Source organism: Dermochelys coriacea, chromosome 8 (genome assembly GCF_009764565.3).
Source record: "Dermochelys coriacea isolate rDerCor1 chromosome 8, rDerCor1.pri.v4, whole genome shotgun sequence".
Lineage (NCBI taxonomy): Eukaryota > Metazoa > Chordata > Testudines > Dermochelyidae > Dermochelys > Dermochelys coriacea.
In genome coordinates this window covers 12806838-12833860 of record NC_050075.1, presented here as the reverse complement: position 1 = coordinate 12833860, position 27023 = coordinate 12806838, and the positions used below count along the sequence as shown (strand labels likewise).

The 27023-nt window shown below is 42.7% G+C and overlaps 1 protein-coding gene and 1 long non-coding RNA gene across 2 annotated transcripts in view; both read right to left on the bottom strand.

The window, feature by feature from the left end:
- The window catches only part of PPP2CA (protein phosphatase 2 catalytic subunit alpha), a 28604-nt gene extending 5197 nt beyond the window's left edge, over window positions 1-23407 (bottom strand). The window contains exons 1-2 of the mRNA XM_038412108.2: window positions 22840-23407; window positions 879-1088 (exon numbers count right to left, since the gene is read on the bottom strand). Coding sequence (XP_038268036.1) covers window positions 879-1088; window positions 22840-22941 — 312 coding nt within the window. The 5' untranslated portion in view covers window positions 22942-23407. The remainder of the gene's footprint in view (window positions 1-878; window positions 1089-22839) is intronic.
- LOC122455516 lies at window positions 7474-18892 on the bottom strand. Its single transcript, XR_006273742.1, has 2 exons — window positions 13045-18892; window positions 7474-7932 (listed from the first exon to the last, which is right to left on the bottom strand). It is a non-coding gene; the product is annotated as an uncharacterized LOC122455516 (long non-coding RNA).
- Window positions 23408-27023: the final 3616 nt, after the last annotated feature.

Here is a 27023-nt window from a genome sequence, read left to right as displayed (position 1 = left end):
AAAAACAGTCGGAGAACACTTCAATCTCTCTGGTCACTCGATTACAGACCTAAAAGTGGCAATTCTTCAACAAAAAAAACTTCAGAAACAGACTCCAACGAGAGACTGCTGAATTAGAATTAATTTGCAAACTGGATACAATTATTTTAGGCTTGAATAGAGACTGGGAGTGGATGGGTCATTACACAAAGTAAAACTATTCCCCCCCACCCCCCCGTTCCTCAGACGTTCTTGTCAACTGCTGGAAATGGCCCACCTTGATTATCACTACAAAAGGTTTTTCTCTCCCCCCCCCCGTGCTCCCCTGCTGGTAATAGCTCATCTTAAGCTTATGCTCAAATAAATTTGTTAGTCTCTAAGGTGCCGCAAGTACTCCTTTTCTTTTTATTAAACTTTAAAGTATCTTTAGGCTCTCCCTTTTGTCAGGCCTGAAACACCTCAAGTTTTCTCCTCTACTTGTGGATATAGTCTCTCCAACCCTCTTAATTCATCCCCCAGCCTTTGCCCAGCAGTGCAAGACCCATAAACTTGAGAAAACTGCCATTTATAAAACCAATCCTTTCAAACATGAATTGCAAGTTGTTCTAGTTAATAAATACAGCACTGGTTTTCAAGAAAATATTCTTAGAAATCACAACTTTTGCTGAGGCAGAATAGTCTAGTCTGAGCAAAGAACTGGGATTCAGGAGTTCCAGCTCTGCTGGTGACAAACTGTGGTTTTAAGGAAGTCATTTAGTCAGTGTCATTTTCTGCATCTATAAAACAGAGGTAACATCTAACAGGAGTGTTAGATGTAGAAAGCACAAGAAGTATATATTATAAAACAGTTTAAGTTAAATACAGTCATAAATACAGAATAAACTTGAGGAAAATGTTACCTTAAGAGCTACAAGCAGTGTGACTGTTTCAACTGAGTAATATCCTCTGTCAACATAGTCCCCCATAAACAAGTAATTTGTGTCCGGTGATTTGCCTCCAATTCTGAAGAGTTCCATGAGGTCGTGAAATTGCCCGTGGACATCTCCACAGACTGTGACTGGACATCGCACTTCTTGTACATTGGATTCTTTTGTCAAAATTTCTTTAGCCTGGAATAGAATAGTTAAGAAATTGTCTACAAACAGCCATGATGTTAAAGCTCTGCTCTACCATTCCCAGATCATTTACCGTATGCTCCCTTCAAGTACTTTGGCACAGCCTTTTCAAGGCTGATCTGTCTTACCCCAAATATTTTGTTAAGTGCATATTCTTGCTTTACTATTTTTAAAGTAGTTTTAAAATAACTGAACTCAAAGTATGTCATTCTGCTTAATACTGTGTTGTTGTTGGGGGGGGGGAAGAGGGAAAAGGATGCTGAAAACAGACATTAAGCCTGTTGCAGCAGTTTATGCCTCAAAACTAATTGGTCCTACTATACCATAGCAACTTTTACAAGTATAGCAGCATTATCACTGCTATTACTGGTCTAGTATCAGGGAGTCTGGATTCTGCCTAACATGCAGTATAATTCCAAAATTCTGAGATGATATTCTTCCCTTGTTGCTTTCAAATTGTTCAGTATTGATTAGCACTGGTAAGTAGCTCATGTATTCTGCCCCCGAGGAGACAATGTCACTAGTGTAGCCGTTCTCAAGCTCTGGGTCGCAACCCCATTTTAATGGGGTTGCCAGGATGACTTAGACTTGCTGGAGCCCAGGCCGAAAGCTGAAGCCTGCACTTCAGGCCTGGGTGGCAGGGCTCAAGTTACAGGCCACCTCCCTGGGGTGGAAGCCCTTGGGCTTCTGCTTTGGACCCCTCGCCAGGGGCAGTAGGGCTCAGGCTTTGTCCCTCCTCCTGGGGTCATATAGTAATTTTTGTTGTCAGAAGTGGGTCACGGTACAATGAAGTTTGAGAACCCCTGCACTAGTGAATTAATAGATTCCTGTTTATTATGTACTTTTACCTTCTTGGAATGCTTTGGCAATTTTTTAAAAAAAAAGTAGGTTTATTTTAGTACTACCCTAGGAGTGAGAAGGTTGGTGGCTTTCTAAAGAAATAAAATGTGGGTCAAGTTAAAAGCGTATCATATTAACACTATTTCTCATAACAAGGCTACCACACTACGGCCACTGAAAATCTGTAAATTGTGTCTAATTTGGAAAAATATTTAAGGATATCAAGGAATGTAGAATAAATTCACTGAACACAAAACTATTCACTCTAATATTTAAAGTCAAAATGGTCCTGCTATACCCAAGATTTTATTCATCCCACAGATCTTCCAATGCATTTAGAATTAATCTACTTCCACACCCTCCTATACTCCTATGTTGAAGACAAAATCAAATATTTGAAAAAAGTCAATTGGTTCAACCTTTACAATTTGCAACCATTTTCCTGTCAGACGTCTTTCTAAACAAATCCAGATACTGGGTAAAACACACCAGCTTTTTCTACTGAGATCATGAGCCATGAAAAAGATCTCATTAACATTTCTGATGTTATCAGGTTTCAGAGATATATCAACATAAATGGGTAATACACCACTGTTTCAGACTGCCTGCAGATTCAAGAACCATTTTTTTTGCATTTAGAAAGATTTCTAACTAGAAATATACTCTGTTCTGCAAAATGTAAAACTTTAGTTTTTAAAAGTAGTTTATGGAAACACCAAATTTGTGATAAGGGATTGATTTAATCAATCCCAATATTACTTACAACTAGGGGAAACTGGAATCAAAGATCTATTTCTGGCTGAATTTCCAATTTAAGTCAGGACCTCAAAAGAAGATTCTGAAAAGTGATTCCTTGTCATGCAACATCATTGGCTTCATCCCACTCAATCACTACGTATACCACTACAATGATCAAAGGAGAAGTTTTCAGTTGACTACTGTGAAATATTAAGGCTGACATCACGCAAGTAAGTGTGCCAATGGAGACCTTTATGTGGTGCAGAGCCATGTCCACGGACAGCCTAGAACAGCTCAGAGAAAGGCAAACTATTTATCTCAATGGGTTAGTGCTGATACAATTACAATATGAATATTTTAGAGTCAGTTACTTTATTGCTCATCATTTAGCAGAAACTTCAAGCTTAATCATTCATTGTTGGATGCTGTGGGAGACACTGGGGCAGGTACTTGGTGTTAATGGTTGCTGGGCTAAGCAGATAAATTCATAACCCTCTCTAACTTTAAAGTAATCTCTAACCTTTTTGTCCCCCTCTATCTCCCCCCAAAAAGAAATGCATTCCTTTGCCAATACCAAAAACTAAAGCCACCTCCAAACTTTTCTGATCATAGAAATCAATATCCTACTCTTGACACAGTATTCTTTTAAATTTTCTGCAGTGTCTAAATATGTTAGACAATTTTCAGTTCCCCCCTCCAAAACCTCCACATTCAATTACTCAGGGGCAATAAAGACAGATGAAGGTAGTTCTAGGTCTCTGCTTTATAATTTAGATCTAATGTATTGCACAGGATAAAGATTCTTGGCTACAGACCTATTTTTTTTTTTTTTTTAAAAAGAGACCCAGAATTCTATTTTTCCTTCCTGGTTGTGGGGGAAAACCCAACTCTTTCCACAGTGGAGACTACTTAAAGAGAAATGCATTATTACTCTGATCTCTTAGGGGAAAGGATGTCAAGCAATACCCCACAGTGAAAAAGGAACGGATTACTTCTCCATCCAAAAAATATATATATTTTTTTAGAAAAGCAGCATTACTGTATGGAAACTAGGAGGAACAGAACGTCATGTCAGTATCATAGGTATTAGGGCTGCCATTTGTATGCCCTACATAAAGACTTCATACAAGACGACATCAGTTCATAAGTAGTAAAATATAGCATAGAAAATCATTTTAAAGCATTCAATTCCTTGCATTAAATCAGATGATCTTGCTGCCAGCTATCATAGTTTGTCCCCATTTTGGGCACAGGATATATGCCAAATTTTTTTTTTTTACTTCCCAAGCCAAGGGGATATGTGCAATATAAACAGGAGCACATTTAACAAGCTACTTCTCTACAAAGACCTCCCTGATATTTCAGTTTAACTTCTGTAGCTCCAATATACTTATTTAATATGAAAAGTCACTTTTCTAGATGCATCATTACAACTAATCAGAAATGTAGAGCTACAATGACCAATCTGTATCTTGCTTTACAGTTCTGAAACAATAAATAGTCTAATTAGCAGTGACATACTCTTGTAAGCCTATCTGTACACCAGCTCTGTTTCAACTCTGTTCACGGATTACTTAAAATATAAATATAATGATATTAGTTTATACTTTAAGTTGTCCGTGAACAGTCTGTTTCAACTCTAATAGCTCACCAACACTTTAGGGTCAGTTTGAAGTCCTAAACAGAAAAACTGACAATTTAGACCCATGCGCCAGTTTACTTTATTTTGTCAAGCACAAAGTCGTCTTCTGAAAGCATGGTAGGTAGAACGAATGTGTGTCCATTTAAAGAGCATTAGATTTAAAGTTTAGGGAACTAGAGAAATTCTCAAGTCAACCACCTTCATTTAATGTACTGTTTATATTCAGAAACATTGATATGAAACATGCTTCTGTATATCCAAGTTTCCACAGTGTTACCATAGCTGCTACACTGGATAATATCCAGGAACATTGAGATGACATTTCAGGTTAGTCACCATCCAGCTGATCACCTATAAAACAGAGTTTTAAACAAAGCAATGCCAGAGAGGATTAAACTTTAAATATTAAAAAGAAAGATCTAACTCACCAGACCTCATCTAAACCTGGAAAGAAAAAAAAAAAAGGCGATAGGTATCCCAGAATACATAAAGCTCACCTGAGGGACAGAATTCTTTTGTCCTTAGAATATAACACATACACATCACGAAACTAATCCAGTTTCAAGACATTCAAACTGACATAAGAGAAACCTGGGTCAGCTGGTGTCTTCTACGCATGCTGTGTCCAAGACTGAAGTCACACAAGGCTGGTGGTGGCTACTTACTGCTATGGGAACTTTAGGACAGAATTCTGGCTTAAGTTATTTTTAACTCAGAGCACAGATTTCATTCAATGTTTCAAAAATGCTAGTTGCCAAATATTGTTTTCATATTATTTAACTCAGTTCTTTAATATGAAATGTTTAATATGACGACAAAAAAAATGTCATTCAGATGTGGCTCACTTGTCTCTTCCAAAAGTAACTGATTATGCATAATCGTGCACAAAAAACATAGGATCAAACTCAAGGAAGTTGTCACAATTGCTAATTTGAGTATTGAGAATGTTATTAGTTCAAACACTCCCTATGGTGTCTCTCTACTAACTGGATTTCTTCATTAAAAGAGAGCATACCTCCATCAAGCCTTGCTAATCTTCACCATTATGTTAAACATCTCTTTTCCTGACTAGAGTTTAAAGTTAACATTGTAAGAACAAAAATGTGTTAAGGTGCACAAATTTGCCACTAAATGTCCTTACGAATAATTTCAGCTGTAATAGAATGTGTAAGCAGTTTTATGCAAAAATAGCACAAGTGCTACAAAGAAGATCCTGCTAAGAACTTTTCATCCAAGGTTAACACCACTTTACATCAAAGTTGCACATACCTCTTTGTTGTCCCTATCTTTACAAGATAAAGATCGTTCAAATCTTAACTCATCCTTGGTCAGCTTTTAAAAGACCCATATTTGTTTAATCTTAAGAACTTGTACCCATCCTTTTTTAACATTAGCTACGTTTTCCAGTCTTAAAGCCACAACACAGAGGTACAGATTTCAAGAATATGAAAAGAATTAAAGATTTCAAGATGAACACAGTTTATGAAAAACCTATGCTGAAGCAATAGTCTTGGACAGAAGTACACTGCTACAAAAAAATTTGTATTTCCACTTTAAAGAGAAGAGGCAGAGGGAGAAGTCACCAAAACATGATGTAATATAGGCTGTTAATGGAGAATTCCACCTGTTTTACTCAGCAGGGCAATCCAAAAGCTCAAGACAAAAGAAGCACTTATCAAATACACTTCAGATTAGTCACACTGTGACTAAAGTTCATTTACAATTGGCATTTGAGTTGTCTGCTTACCCAGCCAGCTCTCTCAAAAGCAATTTGACAATGACAGAGTAAGCCTTCAGACTACAAATGGAAGAGACTCAATATTGGTTTTGTCAAAAACAGGAATTCGGTTTGCAACATGCTGTAGTACGAGTATAATCAGAGGAAAAAATTTAACATGTTATTTTTTAATAATACACTGTTGGATTATTGCTCTCTACCCTATGCAGTTTGTAATGAGCTCTCAGTACCTAGGAAGAAGACAAAAATATAAAGTACTATTCTTTAGATTTGCTTTTGAATACAGAGCACATTTCTGCAAAAACAATCATTTTAAATACACAATGCAAATATTTTTGCATAGAGCAAATTATGGGTCTATTAACCTTCAGTAACCATTTATTACCAATGGTCAATTTGGTTTTAAGATGGGTCAACAGCACCTGCCACTGCTATTAAGAAGCAGATAGTTTCACTTAGCAAGAGTCATAGGTTGTGTCCCAGATTCTTTGGTGCACAGAATTTCTACTTGATGCAACAAAGATGGGTGTGGAAGGATCATGCGTATGTATACATATTGGCATGCATTTCTTACAACTCCCTGATTCTCAGGGTAGATTTTCAGCAGATATAGCCCTGCCAAAGTCCAAAACACCCAGGAGCTCCTCTAAAATAGATCAGCTGGGCGTAGCTGGGGCACATTGCATTCCAGCTTTGCCCCATTTACCACCTCTCTATGCTCGGGCCACACGAGTTTGACATAGGTGTGTATCAGCCTTGCTCCAGCAGAGCTTCTCTTTTCTGGCCATCTGAGAATTCCCCTAGATTCACCTGTTTTTCAGCCTGTTTACACTGCCAGAGTGCTCCAGTCAGGCATAATCATTTTTCAATCGTTCCTGGATTTCCTTCTTCAGGTCCTTCCATGGTTTTCCAGTCAGAATTTTCCTAGCCAATGCATTTGATCAGTTATATCATCATCATCATCATCATCAGGTACGTACAGCACTTTACAACAGCTCAAACGTTGAAGACAAAATAGGATCCCTGCTCTGAGAAACTTGACTAAATGCCCAACACAAATATGAAACAGAATAGCGAAGGAACTACTTTGAATTCTGTAGATGTAGAAAACCTAAAAAAAAACAAACCATACAGCACAGTGTACGTCATGAAGAACCAACAGGTAAACACCAACTAGGAGCTTGGATGTTAAGTTTTATTTAAAATGATCTGCATACATCATCTTATTCTGAAGAAATCACACCCTCTTAGATCCCTAACAGACCTGATTTCAAGTCAACGTGCATACCCAATCTTTGCACAGAAGTCAGAGCTATTCATGAAAGCACAAACCCCAAGTCGCATACATTGAGTAGTAATAAAGATATTTCCTCTGTAGGCCTGTCCCAAGTGTAGCAGTTAGCATATGTGTCTTTTTTCTCCTTTAGGAGACCAAAACTTCGAGCTGCTTTTGCTCCCATGGATGCCCCCAGCATGTTAAACTGGCATGTCTTGCAAGATGGAGACTGGTTTCAGCAGTAACACATCTTCTATAATGTGCTGTTTTCAGTCACCAGGAAAGAGGATGCTCTGACCAGGTTGAAGACACCATCCATTCCTCCAACTTCCTCCCCTAGATTGGCTACACAGGATATGAATAAAGCCAGAATGATCAGCTGAATGGGATGAAGACTGGCCTTGGCTCACAGCTTCAGGTCCTGGTACTAGACCACAATTCCAAGCAAGGCCATTCAGTGACAGACATTATTTCTTTTCTTTGTGTGCAAAGATTCCTTATTTGTACATTTCAGCAAAGGGAGTGGGGGAGGAGAGAGGAAGAGTAAGTTTCGGTCAGGGTGATTCTAAAAGCTGTGAGGATCTTTTGACTACATAATAAATACCTAAAAAGAAAAGGAGTACTTGTGGCACCTTAGAGACTAACAAATTTATTAGAGCATAAGCTTTCATGAGCTACAGCTCACTTCATCGGATGCATTTGGTGGAAAAAACAGAGGAGAGATTTATACACACACACACACACACACACACACACACACACACACACACACACACACACACACAGAGAGAGAGAACATGAAACAATGGGTTTATCATACACACTGTAAGGAGAGTGATCACTTAAGATAAGCCATCACCAGCAGCAGGGGGGGGGGGAGGAGGAGAAAAACCTTTCATGGTGACAAGCAAGGTAGGCTAATTCCAGCAGTTAACAAGAATATCAGAGGAACAGTGGGGGGTGGGGTGGGAGGGAGAAATACCATCATCCATTCCCAGTCTCTATTCAAGCCTAAGTTAATTGTATCCAGTTTGCAAATTAATTCCAATTCAGCAGTCTCTCGTTGGAGTCTGTTTTTGAAGCTTTTTTGTTGAAGTATAGCCACTCTTAGGTCTGTGATCGAGGGACCAGAGAGATTGAAGTGTTCTCCAACTGGTTTTTGGATGTTATAATTCTTGACGTCTGATTTGTGTCCATTCATTCTTTTACGTAGAGACTGTCCAGTTTGGCCAATGTACATGGCAGAGGGGCATTGCTAGCACATGATGGCATATATCACATTGGTAGATGCGCAGGTGAACGAGCCTCTGATAGTGTGGCTGATGTGATTAGGCCCTATGATGGTGTCCCCTGAACAGATATGTGGACAGAGAGTTGGCAACGGGCTTTGTTGCAAGGATAGGTTCCTGGGTTAGTGGTTCTGTTGTGTGGTGTGTGGTTGCTGGTGAGTATTTGCTTCAGATTGGGGGGGCTATCTGTAAGCAAGGACTGGTCTGTCTCCCAAGATCTGTGAGAGTGATGGGTCGTCCTTCAGGATAGGTTGTAGATCCTTGATGATGCGTTGGAGAGGTTTTAGTTGGGGGCTGAAGGTGATGGCTAGTGGCGTTCTGTTCTTTTCTTTGTTGGGCCTGTCCTGTAGTAGGTGACTTCTGGGTACTCTTCTGGCTCTGTCAATCTGTTTCTTCACTTCAGCAGGTGGGTATTGTAGTTGTAGGAATGCATGATAGAGATCTTGTAGGTGTTTGTCTCTGTCTGAGGGGTTGGAGCAAATGCGGTTATATTGTAGCGCTTGGCTGTAGACAATGGATCGAGTGGTATGATCTGGATGAAAGCTAGAGGCATGTAGGTAGGAATAGCGGTCAGTAGGTTTCCGATATAGGGTGGTGTTTATGTGACCATCGCTTATTAGCACCGTAGTGTCCAGGAAGTGGATCTCTTATGTGGACTGGTCCAGGCTGAGGTTGATAGTGGGATGGAAATTGTTGAAATAATGGTGGAATTCCTCAAGAGCTTCTTTTCCATGGGTCCAGATGATGAAGATGTCATCAATGTAGCGCAAGTAGAGTAGGGGCATTAGGGGACGAGAGCTGAGGAAGCGTTGTTCTAAGTCAGCCATAAAAATGTTGGCATACTGTGGGGCCATGCGGGTACCCATCGCAGTGCCGCTGATTTGAAGGTATACATTGTCACCAAATGTGAAATAGTTATGCGTCAGGACAAAGTCACAAAGTTCAGCCACCAGGTTAGCCGTGACAGTATCGGGGATACTGTTCCTGACGGCTTGTAGTCCATCTTTGTGTGGAATGTTGGTGTAGAGGGCTTCTACATCCATAGTGGCTAGGATGGTGTTTTTAGGAAGATCACCAATGGACTGTAGTTTCCTCAGGAAGTCAGTGGTGTCTCGAAGATAGCTGGGAGTGCTGGTAACGAAGGGCCTGAGGAGGGAGTCTACATAGCCAGACAATCCTGCTGTCAGGGTGCCAATGCCCGAGATGATGGGGCGTCCAGGATTTCCAGGTTTATGGATCTTGGGTAGCAGATAGAATATCCCAGGTCGGGGCTCCACGGGTATGTCTGTGCGGATTTGTTCTTGTGCTTTTTCAGGGAGTTTCTTGAGCAAATGCTGTAGTTTCTTTTGGTAACTCTCAGTGGGATCAGAGGGTAATGGCTTGTAGAAAGTGGTGTTGGAGAGCTGCCTAGTAGCCTCTTAGAATCATAGAATCATAGAATATCAGGGTTGGAAGGGACCCCAGAAGGTCATCTAGTCCAACCCCCTGCTCAAAGCAGGACCAAGTCCCAGTTAAATCATCCCAGCCAGGGCTTTGTCAAGCCTGACCTTAAAAACCTCTAAGGAAGGAGATTCTACCACCTCCCTAGGTAACGCATTCCAGTGTTTCACCACCCTCTTAGTGAAAAAGTTTTTCCTAATATCCAATCTAAACCTCCCCATTGCAACTTGAGACCATTACTCCTCGTTCTGTCATCTGCTACCATTGAGAACAGTCTAGAGCCATCCTCTTTGAAACCCCCTTTCAGGTAGTTGAAAGCAGCTATCAAATCCCCCCTCATTCTTCTCTTCTGCAGACTAAACAATCCCAGCTCCCTCAGCCTCTCCTCATAAGTCATGTGCTCTAGACCCCTAATCATTTTTGTTGCCCTTCGTTGTACTCTTTCCAATTTATCCACATCCTTCCTGTAGTGTGGGGCCCAAAACTGGACACAGTACTCCAGATGAGGCCTCACCAGTGTCGAATAGAGGGGAACGATCACGTCCCTCGATCTGCTCGCTATGCCCCTACTTATACATCCCAAAATGCCATTGGCCTTCTTGGCAACAAGGGCACACTGCTGACTCATATCCAGCTTCTCGTCCACTGTCACCCCTAGGTCCTTTTCCGCAGAACTGCTGCCGAGCCATTCGGTCCCTAGTCTGTAGCGGTGCATTGGATTCTTCCATCCTAAGTGCAGGACCCTGCACTTATCCTTATTGAACCTCATTAGATTTCTTTTGGCCCGATCTTCCAATTTGTCTAGGTCCTTCTGTATCCTATCCCTCCCCTCCAGCGTATCTACCACTCCTCCCAGTTTAGTATCATCCGCAAATTTGCTGAGAGTGCAATCCACACCATCCTCCAGATCATTTATGAAGATATTGAACAAAACGGGCCCCAGGACCGACCCCTGGGGCACTCCACTTGACACCGGCTGCCAACTAGACATGGAGCCATTGATCACTACCCGTTGAGCCCGACAATCTAGCCAGCTTTCTACCCACCTTATAGTGCATTCATCCAGCCCATACTTCCTTAACTTGCTGACAAGAATGCTGTGGGAGACCGTGTCAAAAGCTTTGCTAAAGTCAAGAAACAATACATCCACTGCTTTCCCTTCATCCACAGAACCAGTAATCTCATCATAAAAGGCGATTAGATTAGTCAGGCATGACCTTCCCTTGGTGAATCCATGCTGACTGTTCCTGATCACTTTCCTCTCCTCTAAGTGCTTCAGGATTGATTCTTTGAGGACCTGCTCCATGATTTTTCCAGGGACTGAGGTGAGGCTGACCGGCCTGTAGTTCCCAGGATCCTCCTTCTTCCCTTTTTAAAGATGGGCACTACATTAGCCTTTTTCCAGTCATCCGGGACTTCCCCCGTTCGCCACGAGTTTTCAAAGATAATGGCCAAGGGCTCTGCAATCACAGCCGCCAATTCCTTCAGCACTCTCGGATGCAATTCGTCCGGCCCCATGGACTTGTGCACGTCCAGCTTTTCTAAATAGTCCCTAACCACCTCTATCTCTACAGAGGGCTGGCCATCTCTTCCCCATTTTGTGTTGCCCAGCACAGCAGTCTGGGAGCTGACCTTGTTAGTGAAAACAGAGGCAAAAAAAGCATTGAGTACATTAGCTTTTTCCACATCCTCTGTCACTAGCTTGCCTCCCTCATTCAGTAAGGGGCCCACACTTTCCTTGGCTTTCTTCTTGTTGCCAACATACCTGAAGAAACCCTTCTTGTTACTCTTGACATCTCTTGCTAGCTGCAGCTCCAGGTGCGATTTGGCCCTCCTGATATCTTTCCTACATGCCCGAGCAATATTTTTATACTCTTCCCTGGTCATATGTCCAACCTTCCACTTCTTGTAAGCTTCTTCTTTATGTTTAAGATCCGCTAGGATTTCACCATTAAGCCAAGCTGGTCGCCTGCCATATTTACTATTCTTTCGACTCATCGGGATGGTTTGTCCCTGTAACCTCAACAGGGATTCCTTGAAATACAGCCAGCTGTATTTCTTGTATTTCTTGTATTTCTCTGTATTTCTTGTCCATACTCCGACCTATTCATGACGACGACAGCACCTCCTTTGTCAGCCTTTTTGATTATGATGTCAGAGTTGTTTCTGAGGCTGTGGATGGCACTGTGTTCTGCATGGCTGATGTTATGGGGTAAGCGATGCTGCTTTTCCACAATTTCAGCTCGTGCACGTCGGCGGAAGCAGTCTATGTAGAAATCCAGCCTGCTGTTTCGACCTTCAGGACGAGTCCACCCAGAATCCTTCTTTTTGTAGTGTTGGCAGGAAGGTCTCTGTGGGTTAATATGTTGGTCAGAGGTGTGTTGGAAATATTCCTTGAGTCTGAGACGTCGAAAATAGGATTCTAGGTCACCACAGAACTGTATCATGTTCGTGGGGGTGGAGGGGCAAAAGGAGAGGCCCAGAGATACTGCTGAATTGGAATTAATTTGCAAACTGGATACAATTAACTTAGGCTTGAATAGAGACTGGGAATGGATGAGTCATTACACAAAGTAAAACTATTTCCCCATGGTATTTCTCCCTCCCACCCCACCCCCCACTGTTCCTCTGATATTCTTGTTAACTGCTGGAATTAGCCTACCTTGCTTGTCACCATGAAAGGTTTTCCTCCTTTCCCCCCCCTGCTGCTGGTGATGGCTTATCTTAAGTGATCACTCTCCTTACAGTGTGTATGATAAACCCATTGTTTCATGTTCTCTGTGTGTGTGTGTGTGTGTGTGTGTGTGTGTGTGTATAAATCTCTCCTCTGTTTTTTCCACCAAATGCATCCGATGAAGTGAGCTGTAGCTCACGAAAGCTTATGCTCTAATAAATTTGTTAGTCTCTAAGGTGCCACAAGTACTCCTTTTCTTTTTGCGAATACAGACTAACACGGCTGCTACTCTGAAACCTGTCATAATAAATACCTGACTCAGCTGAAAAAAATTGCACTTCTATGAACATTCTTAGAATGCAGATGTTGGCCTCCCCTGCCATTTAGCCTAACAAGCCAGTTGTGACCTATGTGGAACCTTAGAAACTGCTGATGAGAAAGTTGTGGGTATGTGCAGGAGTCAGATCAACAGATAAGGCTCTCCTCTAGGGGTTTTTGACTTTTAGTTCATACTTCAGCTTTTACATTGAAAGTAAACGCCCATCCAGAGGGAGGAATAGCAATTTGGCCAGGCTATTACTTGGAACTGAAAATACTCTGTTCTGGCCTCTCCTTGATATTGTGCGCTTCCTGAACTTCCAGATGTTCTCAGTTCTAGCTATGGTGAATATTTAGGGCTCAATGAAACAATGCAAGTCTGGCCCTTCAATACACGTGCTATGGATACATAGTACAGCCATACAGTGTACTTGCTGCCCTTTCTTTTAATGATTGCCAGGGACATGGAGAAAAGTGCCCAAGAGAATCAAAACAGTTACATGCAACCTATGGTTTTATTGTTAGGGTGAAAACAAAACCAAAAGCTGTAAAAAGCATATGGATAGTAGGTTAACTTTAAATGTGAGTAAACTGAACCACTACTGGAGTTCAAAAGTTTTACCCAGGGGCTGACCATTCCAACCGAAGGCACAGTAACAAAATATAGAAATGCCTGAAATGAGTAGCAATCCTCAATCTCGAAGGATACAAACACTTCCCTGTCCACAGACTGCTATTTGCCTGAGTAACAGAGGGTGCGACTAAACCAACCTTATTGCACTGATAGAAGCAAGATCAACAAACAACTCATTCATAAGAAAATTAATTAAAAAATAAAATCAAGTGAATACACTCTACAATACAATATAGGTAGGTAATTTATTTTTCACTCCTCATGCTTTGGAAGAGTTTCCCCCTCCGAAGGAAAAAAGCTTCTACAGCGCTTTTAACCTCAATTCTGCCAAAGCACTCTCCACCCTTTATTTTTAACTCAAAGCAACAGATTTAATCCAGGTTGCAAATAGTTTTAATGTATTTCTGTCTCCTCCCCTACCGATAAACCTGGAAATCACAGAAACATTCTGCTAAAGTATTCATTTTAGTTACTAGATTAAATTAAAGACTTGGGGGGGAGGGGGGAAATCACATTCCCTTAACAGCTGACCTGTCCAGAAATGTCAATAGAACAGGCTCCTCTAAAGCAATTGTCACTATATTTTCCACCATGCAAAGGTCATGCTGCTTTTCCCCATCCTTGAACTCAAGTTTATGAAATCTTAACATAAGAGTCACAACAGAATGAGTGACTCAGGTAATTAAGTAAACCACCCCTTCATCCTTAGATGACTGGTTCAAAAACAGATTGGTAGTACATGAAGCCAACTGTTCAGGTCTTGTCTACAGTAAAGCGTTATATTGCTTCAACTTAAGTCGATTTTTAAACATTTAGTTAAGTCACTGTACACCTCTGCATGGATGCTTTCTTCCATTTAAGACGGCTTATTTTTATTTATCTTAAACCAATTCCTAATTCACTTTAAAGTAAATCAGAATAAGCATTTCCACACAATTTAACTAGTTAAAAGTCACATCTTTAGTTAAACCAGTGCAACTGTCACATGTAGATGAGCCCTAAGGTTAGTTCTCAGCAGAACACTGATTTTGGTAATATGGACACTGGAATCAGCACTTCAGTCCTGCCTGTTAAATGCTTGAAGCACAAGAACTCAACACCTAAGATCAGGTTTGAAGTACATGGCAAGGACACTGTGGGTAAGACAACACTGCTGCTGGCTGTCACATACCTGTTCTGTGGATATAGGATTTCAGCATTACATTAGCAACCACTACTTTTCATAAGAACTAGGATTACTTTAAAGAGTGAAAAGATAGTTTTCACTAAAAAAAAAGCGTTTACTCATAGGAATACAGAGCTGGAAGGGATCTGGAAAAGTCCTCAAATCCAGCCCTGCACTGAGACAGGACCAAGTAAACCAAGACCCCTCTAACAGATGTTTGTCCAACCAGTTCTTAAAACTCCAAGAACTTAAATACCCTTACAGTTAGAATGCTTTTCCTAGCATCTACCCTCAATCTCCCTTGCTGCAGATTAAACAGATTTATGTCCTACTGCCTACCTTCAGCGGACATGGAGAACTTGATCACCATCCTCTTTATTACAGCCTATACAATATTTGAAGACTTATCAGGTACCCCCATAGGCTTCTTTTCTCAAGACTAAACATGCCCACTTTTTTTAAACTTGTCCTCACAGATCAGGTTTTCTAAACCTTTAATTTTTGTGTGCGCGCATTCTCCTCTGGACTCTCGCCAATTTGTCCAGATCTTTCTTAAACTGGACACACTGATACAGTACTCCATCTGAATACTGAGTACGCCAGTGCCGAATAAAGCAGGACATTTTTAGTTAGAAAGTTATCAAAAGGTTTCCACAAAGCACCAACAGTTCTTTAAAAGTGCAAGCTGTGACAATATGCCCTCCACATCAATGACTCAGTCCTCAGCTGTACCAAGCTCAAGGGGGCAGAGAGGCAAGGATGGCGCTCAATCACCTTTAGCCATTCCAAGAGAAATGGAAAACAGACTCCCCCAAGCTTCCAAAGCTCAAGATGTGCTCTTATAGTGAGCCCCACAAGAAGGGAAAGAATGTAAAGCTGGCTATGCCACTTACACTAACAAGGAATCCCCAGCTGCCCCTTTAGTGCAGCTTTTCAGCTGTTTGCAGTAAGTTCAAACAAAGCAAGATCATTTTTACAGAGCTCTCAGACAATTTAATGAGCTACTCAGTTTTGCATAAAGTTAAGATACAGGAATGCCGGGCCACACATCTTGGATCAAATTAAATTATCCCTCAGGATCCATAAGCAAGCTTTGTTGCTACAAACTGTGCTTTCAACCTACACCATCACCACTTCAATTAAAGCTGAGTGGACACTCAAGTTCAGAGGTCTAACAATGGGCATAAATTACCTGCTTGCTAGGTTTGTTCTCAGTTGTAAATAGTGTCAAACTAAACTAGAAGTACAAATTAAGTTTCAAATTTAGATGGCTATGAAGAGTTGACTCAATGAAAAAGTTTGTAACAAGTAAATTATGCCATTAATTACAAAAGTATGTCCAATTGAGTTCATATGGCTTTATAAGCATGTTTACTCTAGAAAAGTTACCTATTACTGACAAGTGCTGAACATGGGTTAAGTACAAGTGTAGCCAAGGACAGTGTTTTCCATGCTGTTTCCGAAACTATGGTAAGAGCAGGTTTGAACCAAAGTTTCTGGAAGAGTGCTGAATGCTGTTTGCTCTTGCCACACCAGCAGTTAATCCATGTTCAGCACTGGTTTAACTGTACCTATTCATTACTAGTTAATTTTGCTAGCAACAGAAATACAGAGATAGAACAAGCAGTTGCAGCTACCCTTTAAGAAAAAAATTTTTCCTACATAAATGATGGACTCCCCCCTTAAAAAAAGTCTAAGGAGTAGCCAAATTATAGACAAAGATCGCCAGGGCAGGGACTGTATCTATTTTGTGCTAGTTGTCATATAAACAAGACACTGACTGGTGTTTCTAGAAACTATATTATAATTCAGCTCTTAATGCATCTATAAAGGTGACATCCTACCTCCTGAAGCTACACAACACACTCCTGCAACATCTCTTTTCAGCATACTTTGTCTGCGACAGGCCAGGGGGCAACCAGACCATTGCCCCTTCTCCCAGTAATGCACTGTGGACACCAAGGAGTATGAAAATCAATTCATGTTCCAGAACTTAATTTAGCTGTTCTAAGCCTGATCATGGGGGATTTATACTGCTCTCAATACATAAACGCTCATTAAGGAATATTCACCCAATGCAATGTTATCAAAAATTAACATTAGCAGCATAGCCATCCAAAAAGCAACAAGCTCTGGTTTAAGTGATGTGTCCAAATTTTTAATATAGTTAAGAACTCAAGTCTATGGAATACTTATGCAAAGCAACACCTGTGGATGTGTCAGTTATACACTAAGAAACTACTCATCTCAGAATAAATATTAACTGTTGAAAAATCTGACCACCGTTCATAACTGAAGTTGTATTTTTAATTTAAAAAAAAAATTTGAAGCTTGGTACTACTCAAGGACTCATTTCTTTCATATATCCAGCGGACATTTTGCCAAGTTATAGCAGTCACCATTGCTATATGACCAGGCATAATACTATGAGGTGGTATATTAATGGAGCAACTAGATTAGAATCATATTACAGCATGGAATAATGCAAACAGACATGTATTCTTAACCAGGAGAGCTGAAGAAGGAAAGAACAGAACTCTTAGGCTTATTTCTATTCCACTAGCTCCAATTTACAATACATACAACTTCTTGAATGGCAGAGTTCAGAGTCTGAACATCCTTATCAGATAAGCTATGGACAAAATATACAAGAATCCATTCTAAACTGGATTTTTCTTACCACAGCACTAAAAGAAGTCTGTAAAACATACTATATATTCAATACTACCATTCCCCTTTAAAAGGGATATAATTAAATATTATTTAATTCAACTCCCACTTTCAAGCATCCCATTTTGTTAATAACCCCTCCCTTAATCCCATTCAATTATTCCCTCCCTTTCCAGCCTTCTATTCGTGTCTTGGAACCACCAGGAAGCTTCATTTCCACTCCAATCTCTCACTGAAACTACCTTTAGAGTCAGTAAGGCCTGGTCTATACTAAAAAGTTGGGTAGACCCAGCTAAGTCACTCAGACATAGGGAAAATCCACACCCCGGAGCAACACAGTTAAGCCAATCAAACCCCCGCCATGTAGATAATGTTAGGTCAACGGAAGAATTCTACCTGACTTATGTAGGCCCTGCTGATGCACTCTAAAAGATTCATAGTGCATGTTAACACAGTATTGTTTCCAACAGGACTACATCAACATGTACTGAGTACCTTTTTGAGCATGTCATCTTTCCTACTAGCAGTATAAGAGGTATTTCTGCAGTGCTCATCACCATTATACATAAGCACTATGGAAAGATTGACAATAGAAGAAATATTATGTATTTAACTGCCACTTTGGCCACCCAAGTCCAAAATTCAGATCCTCAAAACACCGATTCAGCAGCTGCTGCCTAATGCCATAGGTCCATACATTTATTTTCGTGAAGTCCCAGCAGCACCTAAAAATCTGCTAGCAATCATGCAAATACTGCCCCAGTCCTGACTCCAGATGACTCTCTCATGCCTAAAGCCCCAGCAGGACCTTAAAAGGAGGTGTTCTCCCACCACTACCGTCTCTGAGGGGCCCAATCCAGTAGGCATTATTAGAATTAGCCTTAAACCACATCTACTGGATCAGGCCCCATACAGAACCCCACAGGAAGATAATGGTGTCCACCCCATATAACCTTTAAACAAGTGGTTATAGCACTCTGCCAGGATGCAGGAGACCTGAGTTCAATTCCTTCCTCTGATTTGCAGCATGGATTTGATCCCACATCTCCCACCCAACAGGAGAATGAGCTATAGTCACTTTTATAGCTATGAGCTTCCCACTGAGCTATAGTCACTTTCATTTTCTCCAGCCCAATTATTATTTAATTTATATATAGTGAAACAGCTTCAATGGAAGATACTGAAATACCAACCCCAAAATAGCACTTAGCCCAGTGACTAGGGCGTTCTGCTGAAAGGCAGCTTCAAATCTCTGGTCCACATCAGATGGGAAGGAGATCTGAACCTACTGTCTACCGCATCGTGAGTGCACTATCGACTGGGCTAAAGGTTATAAGGGGGCACTACTATCTCCTCCTCAGTCTGTTTTTTTGAGGGAGGAGGCAATGGCTTAGGGCAAAGGTGAGCAAACTTTTTGGCCCAAAGGCCATATCTGGGTATAGAAATTGTATGGTGGGCCATGAATGCTCACAAAATTGGGGTTGGGGTGTGGGAGAGGGCTCTGGCTGGGGGTGTGGGCTCCAGAGTGTGGTCAGAAATAAGGAGTTCAGGATGCAGGAGGGGGCTCCAGGTGGGGTGCAGGCTCTGGTGTGGAGCTGGGGGGTTTGGAGTGTAGTAGGGTGGGACCAAGGAGTTCCGAAGGTAGGAGGGGGATCAGGGCTGAGGCAGGGGGTTGGGGCCCAGGCTGGGGGTGTAGGTTCTGGGGTCAGGCTAGTGATGAGGTATTTGGGGTGCAGAAGAGTGCTCCAGGGTGGGACCAAGAGGTTTGGAGGGGGACCAGGACTGGGACGGGGGCGGCTCAGGGATGAATGCTCTGGGTGGTGCTTACCTCAAGTGGCTCCCGGAAAAAGCGGCATGCCCCCCAACTCCTGTGCTGCCAGGTGGCTTCGCTACACACTGCCCCTTAAGCAGCTGCAGGGGCAACGTGCAGCCCCAACGCGTAGGAGCAGGAGAGGGGATAGGCCACTGCTTCCAGGAGCTGCGCAGAGCAGCCCCCCCATTCCTGCTCCCTGGCTGGAGCACCAGAGCAGGACAAGCCCCAGACCCTGCTCCTCAGTGGGAGCTCAAGGGCCAGATTAAAACGGCTGTTGGGCTGTAGTTTGCCCACCCCTGGTTTAGGGTGTTTAACTCCAGAAGAGAGTTCATGGCTGAGAGCCCCAAAAATGAGTTCGACAAATAACTCCCTTTGAGGAGTAGGACTCATGCCAGGGAGGTATGGCATTTCTATGCTCAATTTGCCGGCTTCTATGGATTCCATTCTTAGGCACCTAGCTCTCCCCATGCATCAGACAGGGAAGGTTGGGCATTTAACTCAGAGATGTGGATTCCATTTGGCAGCAAGATGGATAACCTCAAGAATGTCATGGTGTTTAATTTAACTGCAAGCGCACTGTGGCAGGGAACTAGTCTTGTGTATTTGTAAAACATTATGCATTATTTTAATAAGTATTAAAGCATAGGTACAGGCATCAACTCACTTATCAGATACCACTTTATATATCACTTGGAAGATTAATTTAAGAAAAAGATTAGTATATTGTGTTCAAGCATCATATGACTAAAATTAATTTTTGCACATACGTCTTATTACCTATTTGAAACATTATAATTTAGAGAATTAAATGTGTGCCATATTTTGAACAAAATTAAAGCGTTGAAATACTTCACAGTTGTAAAGTTTGGACTCAGTACATTAATAGTCAAGAGCATATTAAAGTACTTTTTAGTGACTATCAAGATTACAAAGAACCCTCTGGAAAGAAGCAGATTCAAACACCACACTGTAGTTCAGTATTAGTGATAAAGAGTATTTACAGTAGGTGAACATCAATGATGTCTCACTCCGCAAATATTTCCCCCACACTAGAATTATGCTTATGCTAAGCCATAAAAACTTTTCAATTGTAAGTCAACATAACTTGATCAGTATTCCAAATTAGAACGCCATTTGTGAAAAACAGGTCAGTATTAAAAGAGAGGGTACTGTGACCTACACAAGAAGTGTTTCTAAAACCCAGGAATGAGAATGCCTCATCATTAATTGCTCCAAATGATCTTACCATGGTGCAGGTTTCCATTTACCTAAGAGTTACCTACAGTAACTCCTCACTTGACATCCTTCCGCTTAACATTGTTTCGAAGTTGTGTCACTGCTCCATTAGGGAACATGCTCATTTAAAGTTTAAAGTTTAAATTTAAAGTTGTGCATTTAAACTTGTGCAATGCTCCCTTATGTCATTTGGCTGCCTGCTCTGTCCACTGCTTGTAAAATTCTGTGGAAGAGCAGCAACTTTACAAGGGAGCATTGCACAAGTTCCTCTTCTCTGCAGCCACCTCCTCCTCCCTCCCAGCACTTCCCCTGCCACCAAACAGCTGTCTGGCGGCACTTAGGACTTTCTGAGAGGAAGGAGCACCTCTGCTCCTCAGGAAGCACAGGGAGGGAGGGGGAAGAGCGGGGACACGGCGTGCTCCGGGGAGGAGGTAGAGTGGTGTGGGAAGAGGTGGGCCTGGAGCATCCCCCAGCAAAGTCGGCGCCTGTTCTTCTGGGGGGAAGCTGCCGCTGCACAAGGTGCTTCCTAGCATCCTTGCCCGCCTCACTGTCTGCAGTGGGCTGTGCCTGCATGGGGTAAGCTGGGGCACCTCCCAACCACAGTACAGTTCAGTATGCGCCTTTTGTCTGCCCCCCAAAAATTTCCTTGGAACCTAACCCCCCACATTTACATTCAATCTTATGGGAAAATTGGATTAGTTTAACATCGTTTCACTTAAAGTTGCATTTTTCAGGAACGCAACTACAATTTGCACACATGTAAGATTTTGGTGACAACATGTCAGAAAGCCACTGCACTGAAATAGACTAGTCTAAGAAAAACCAAAATAATTTGTACTAGCATAAATTTTTCACCTTCTGGCATTAATGCACACTTTGAAGGGGAAATAAAAAGCAAGAAATTATACATCCTCTAACAGCTTTACAAAAACTTATGAAAATGTACCTGTCCAACCACTAGTTTACCTTAAAAAAAAAAGTATCAAATGATTATTCTCTAGGTAAATTTTGCAGGGCTTTTCTAAACTCATGAAAACCATGAGCATAGATTATAACATCCAATATACACCCAAACCAGATTAAAACATCCGATCCTCAACAACCATAACAACTCCCGTTACAAAACAGGAAGTAAATTTGTTACTTCTTAAGTAAGTTTCCTTTAGACAAAATTTAGAAACTCCTACAAACAGAAACCAATACCTCAAATTAATCTAATTCCCAACTACATTTTAAAGGCCATTCCAAACACAGAATGAAGTTAAAAATAAAAATGAATGCCATGAAGGAGTCAGAAAATCCCAAATTCAAATTACTTTTGGGGGATGGGAACAGTTACATTACCACCTTAAAATAAAATTTCCACTTCCATTGTAATGCCTGCTATTTTGACAGATTGTTACAAGAAAAACAAACGTGTATTAACTGCCCCAAGGGGACTGGCATCTTGTTCCCCGGCGCTCCAACATAACAATTACAGAGTGGGCTGGAGGTTAGCCTCATAACACAGAAGACACAAATTTGTGGCCACAACACTCCCATCTTCTGGGCCTACAACTGAACAATTGCAAAGATATTTCAAACACGTTTTTAAAATGGAAAGTGGGGCTGGGGCAGTGGGGAGAAGAGGGCTAGCGTTTGGACGACGTGCAAATGTGGCTGTACGGATTTGCCTTCGTACGTCTAGCACGGAGCCAGCGAGAGCTAGGCGATGACACCGCGAGCGAAATCCCCCGAGCGCCGAGCATGGCTGATGTACCCAAGAGCGAGTCTCTTCGCCTGGAGAATCAGGGCGAGAGGCGCCATTTTAGGAGGCAGCGAGGAGCAGCCGAAGGAGTCAGTCCCCGAGCGGAGCGACAGGGGGCGCAGAACTGCCCGGGAGGAGGATACCCCGCGCCCGCCCGCCCGCCCCGGAGCTCTAGGACCCGCTATCCCCGCGGGGTGAGACAGCTTCAGGCAGCCGCAGCGGCGCTAGCAAACATCGGCCCCGCCGGAGGAGACTCATCCACGGAGCCCCCCCGGCCATCACCGCTTCCCCGACTCTGCCGCTGGGACTCCCCCAGCTGCCCCTCGGAGAGACCAACCCCGCTCTCCTCTCCCCTCCCCTCCCCCAAGCTGTTCCCCAGCCCCCTCCTTCCCCTCGCCCGCTCAGAGGCGCTTCATTTGCTCGCCCCCTCCGCGTCGCGCCCCCAGCCCAGCCTCCCTTTCCCCGGCCTCGCCTCACCGCAGAGGTTCGCTCTTCCCTGCCTCCCCGGGCCCCACCTCCACTTACCTTCTCGCAGAGGCTCTTCACCTGCCCCTCGGACAGCTGCTTGCACTCGTTGAGCTGCTCCACCCACTGGTCCAGCTCCTTGGTGAAGACCTTCTCCTCCATACCGACCGCTCGCTCGCTCGCTCTCCTCACCGGCTCCCGCCGCTGCCGCTGGGCTCTGCCTCGCCACCCCCTATGATCCGCTCCAGGCAGCGGCCGCGGCCTCACGGGAGTCGCGGCGGCGGGAGGCGCTAGCAACTTCCACAGCTAGATTCCGGCTCCCAGCAGCGGCTCCAGCGTTCACTCGCTCTTCTCTCCCCTCCGTGTAATGGCCGCCGCCGCCGCGCCCTGACGTCACCCCCTCTGCTTTCACTTCGGAGGGGGAGGGGTAACACGGCGCATGCACAGAAGCGGACGAGAAGGCAGCGCGTGCGTGCTACCTAGAGTGAGAGGGCGGGGCCGGCCGAAGAGAGGCAGCGCATGCGTTAATGATCGTAGCACAGGGACGAAGCCCGAAATATCAGCGCAGGCCTACTTCAACGCCGTGGCGATGTCAGCATTGGCGCATGCGCAATGCTCACAGCGAGGCGCGGACGAAGGGAAGGACGCATGTGCACCGCTGGAGCAAAAGGAAGACGCGAGCGGAGGGACGCATGCGCAGCACCAATAACGAAGCGACGGGTGGAGGTGCCCGAACTGAGCGGCTGGAGGCGATCAGAGCATGCGCAGTACAGCTGGCGGTGTTGGAGTCGGACTCGACCGCGGGCTCCGGGCTCCAGACGAGGGCGGTGTTAGGGCGCCCTCGCGCCAGGGTGCGGCGCCTCGCTCCAGGCCACCTGCCTGACTCCGCCCTCCCCCAGCCGGGTACTCCCTCCACACCCACTGCAGGGAGCCGGTAGGTTGGTGTCTGTTCCTCACCTAGCCTGTAGGATAGCATCAGCTATGTGGTTTCCCTAAGAGCATCAGACAGGCCGCTGGCATTAGTCACCATAACACAACAGAAGGGTAAAGGAGCCCATGGGTTGTAAGCGGTATGAAGCTTTCCGTTTACAAGGAAGGGTCGGCATGCCCGGTGAGGCGTAGCGAAAAGCATTGCTTTGTCTAGGAGAGGGAAAGCTAGGAGGCAAGTGACCTGCTCCTGGCCTAGGAGACAGAGCCCGCCTCTACATGCATCCCCTTCGACCTGGCTGGGGCATTTCATGCTGTTGATCATACAGTGTTAATGACATGCCTGAGATCCCGCAGGAGTGAAGGGAGGGTGTTTCCATCAGTGGTATTGTAAAAATGCCTAAATGCATCTGCCCTTTGCTGGATCCACTCATTTCTAGTAGAGAAGTCACAGAGGGCTGTGGTGGGCACATGGTCCTTGTTAGCAAAGTCACTCTTACAGAGGACCCCCCCCCAGCTCAGTAGTCTATCCCTTCTCCTGCCACCTGTATAACACTTCAAGGTAACAGAGTAGCAGCCGTGTTAGTCCGTATTCGCAAAAAGAAAAGGCGGACTTGTGGCACCTTAAAGACTAACAAATTTATTAGAGCATCCGATGAAGTGAGCTGTAGCTCACGAAAGCTTATGCTCTAATAAATTTGTTAGTCTCTAAGGTGCCACAAGTACTCCTTTTCTTTTTACTTCAAGGTAAGATTACACAGATTCATGTGCCCTTAATGAGAATATTATTCCAACTGTATATCTCCACTGATGCAGCTTCCATCATCAGCAAGGTGTCTCACTGTCTGCAGATGGATGACGAGCTGGTGGCCCAACTGTAAACCAAGATTGGTTTTAGTAGGAACCACTTAGAAGAAATTGCCAATAGTTTAGCCTCACCCATGATTGGGGAAATAAGACCATAGAAATAAAGATTCTGAAAAGCCTTTGAGCCATCTTCAATCATTAGTACTATTATATACAGCGATTGTTAGGAAGATGTTATTCGCATTTTAATTTGGCAACAAAATTGTGCCCCTTACTCTCAGGTGAGAATCTAGTCACTGTGAGTGGTTCTTTAACTTTCATCATCTCTGAATTAGACCAGTGGTTCTCAACCAGGGGTATGTGTACCGCAGGGGTACACAGAGGTCTTCCAGGGGGTACAGCAACTCATCTAGATATTTGCCTAGTTTTACAACACACTACAAAAAAAGCACTAGTGAAGGCAGTACGAACTAAAATTTTATACAATTACTTGTTTATATTGCTCTATATCCTATACACTGAAATGTAAATACAATATTTTTATTCTAATTGATTTATTTTATCATTTATATGGTAAAAAGAGAAAATAAGCAGTTTTTCAATAATGTGCTGTGACACTTTTACATTTTTATGCCTGATTTTATAAGCAAGTAGTTTTAAGTGAGGTATAAGTTGGGGGTATGCAAGATAAATTAGACTCCTGTAAGGGGTACAATAGCCTGGAAAGGTTAAGAGCCACTGAATTAGACTACTATAACTTTCTAGCTGAGTATGCATGAAATGTCCACAGAAAGGCTAAAATTGGTGCAGCCTACAGTGATAACTGTGTTTGTTATAACAATAAAATAAAAACCAGCAGGATCTTATTAAAGGGGAAAAGGCAAAATGCCACATTTATTGTGAATACAGAAAGAATCATAGTAAGCAGTTAGTTATAGCTATAACATTCCATTCAATTTCATATTTAGTCACATATTCATTCATACACACATACAGGTTCTGCAAGGTTGTTATCATAGTTACCAGAGCCCGTTATTATCCACACCAAGCATCCATCCATATACATCCTCTATCTCTATTTTAATCACAATTGTTAACAAAGCGAGATGAATACAACAAAAGGGCGGAGAGTCTCTGGGTGCTGTTTCTGTTGTAACAGAGTATTGCTTTGAGTCTCTCTCTGTGTGAGTAGTTGTTATAAAGAATTGCTTTGAGAACAGACTCTGTCTTAGAATGTACTCACACAATTAGCAGCTTGCAAGTTTCACACATAGAGGGAGAGAAACAGTACCAAAATCCAAGAGACCTCTTAATTAGTAATACCCTGGAATTTAAACTATGGGGAATCAAACTCATTTGTGATTTTAATACAGAATTTCTTTAATATGATCCAACATATTTTATGCTCACTTTAGACTGATTTAAATGACTTCACAAGTTTCAGGACAACACTCAATTAGGCCCATCTAGTTTGTAGTATTTGAGTAAAGCTGAGCCAACTGATTGCTGGACATAGCTTTGCTTGCACTCAGGTCACCGCTGCCATTATTAGAAAGTCTTATTTGGAAGGTGATATTAATTGTGAGAGTTTGGGGCCGCCCCCTTAATATTGCCTAGGAAAAAAAATAATTTTTTTTATTAAACAGGTCATGGGAGGCGTTTGTTGTTTTCTTCATGCTGGAACAAAATCTATCATGGGAAAATAAAATAAATGTAGCATTTATAAGTGTAAATTACCTGCTCCTCTAATGGGTGACAGTGCCCATCTTTTCAACTTAATTAACACATGACCTACAGTGACACCTTCAAGGCTCTAATATTAGAGTTGGGAGAGGGTGTTTCCATCAGTGGTATTGTAAAAATGCCTAAATGCATCATAATTAATGTTACAAATATTGCCATTGTGGACACTAGTCACCAGCAGGGCACTGCAAACTTTATGAGCTATCTGATTCACCCCATAACGAGGATATAAGCATCTTTGGAAAAAAAGTATCAGATTGAGAAGAGGACAACAACAAAAATAGAGCAGCAAATCCTCACTGATGAGCATAACAAAAGGGACAATGTCAACATGGCTCCCCCTATTACGAATGCAAGGCCAAATTCTTCCCTGGTATATCTCCATCATAGTCCATAGAGTTATATTAAAAATGATTTTAGGCCTCAGGACCACAGCTGTTGATAAAAGTGATGAATCTGCCACCACCAGATCCTTCCAGCCAACAATAAGCAGAAATAAGGGCCTGCAAAGCATGACAAAGTATCAAGCTGTAGAGAAGATTGCATACAGCAAACAGGGAGCATTAAAGGGGATGTTTGCCTTATTCTGAAGTAGCAGGCATGGATTACTGCAGGAGGCAAGATCTGGTCTGGCTAATGTTACATTCCTATATAAACCCTTTTGTGAAGAACCTAAACACTTTATAAAAAATGTTACTCTGAAAATATCAGTATGTTTAGAACACTTTAAATATGAACTTTTTGGTTAATCTGGCTACAAAGCAAGG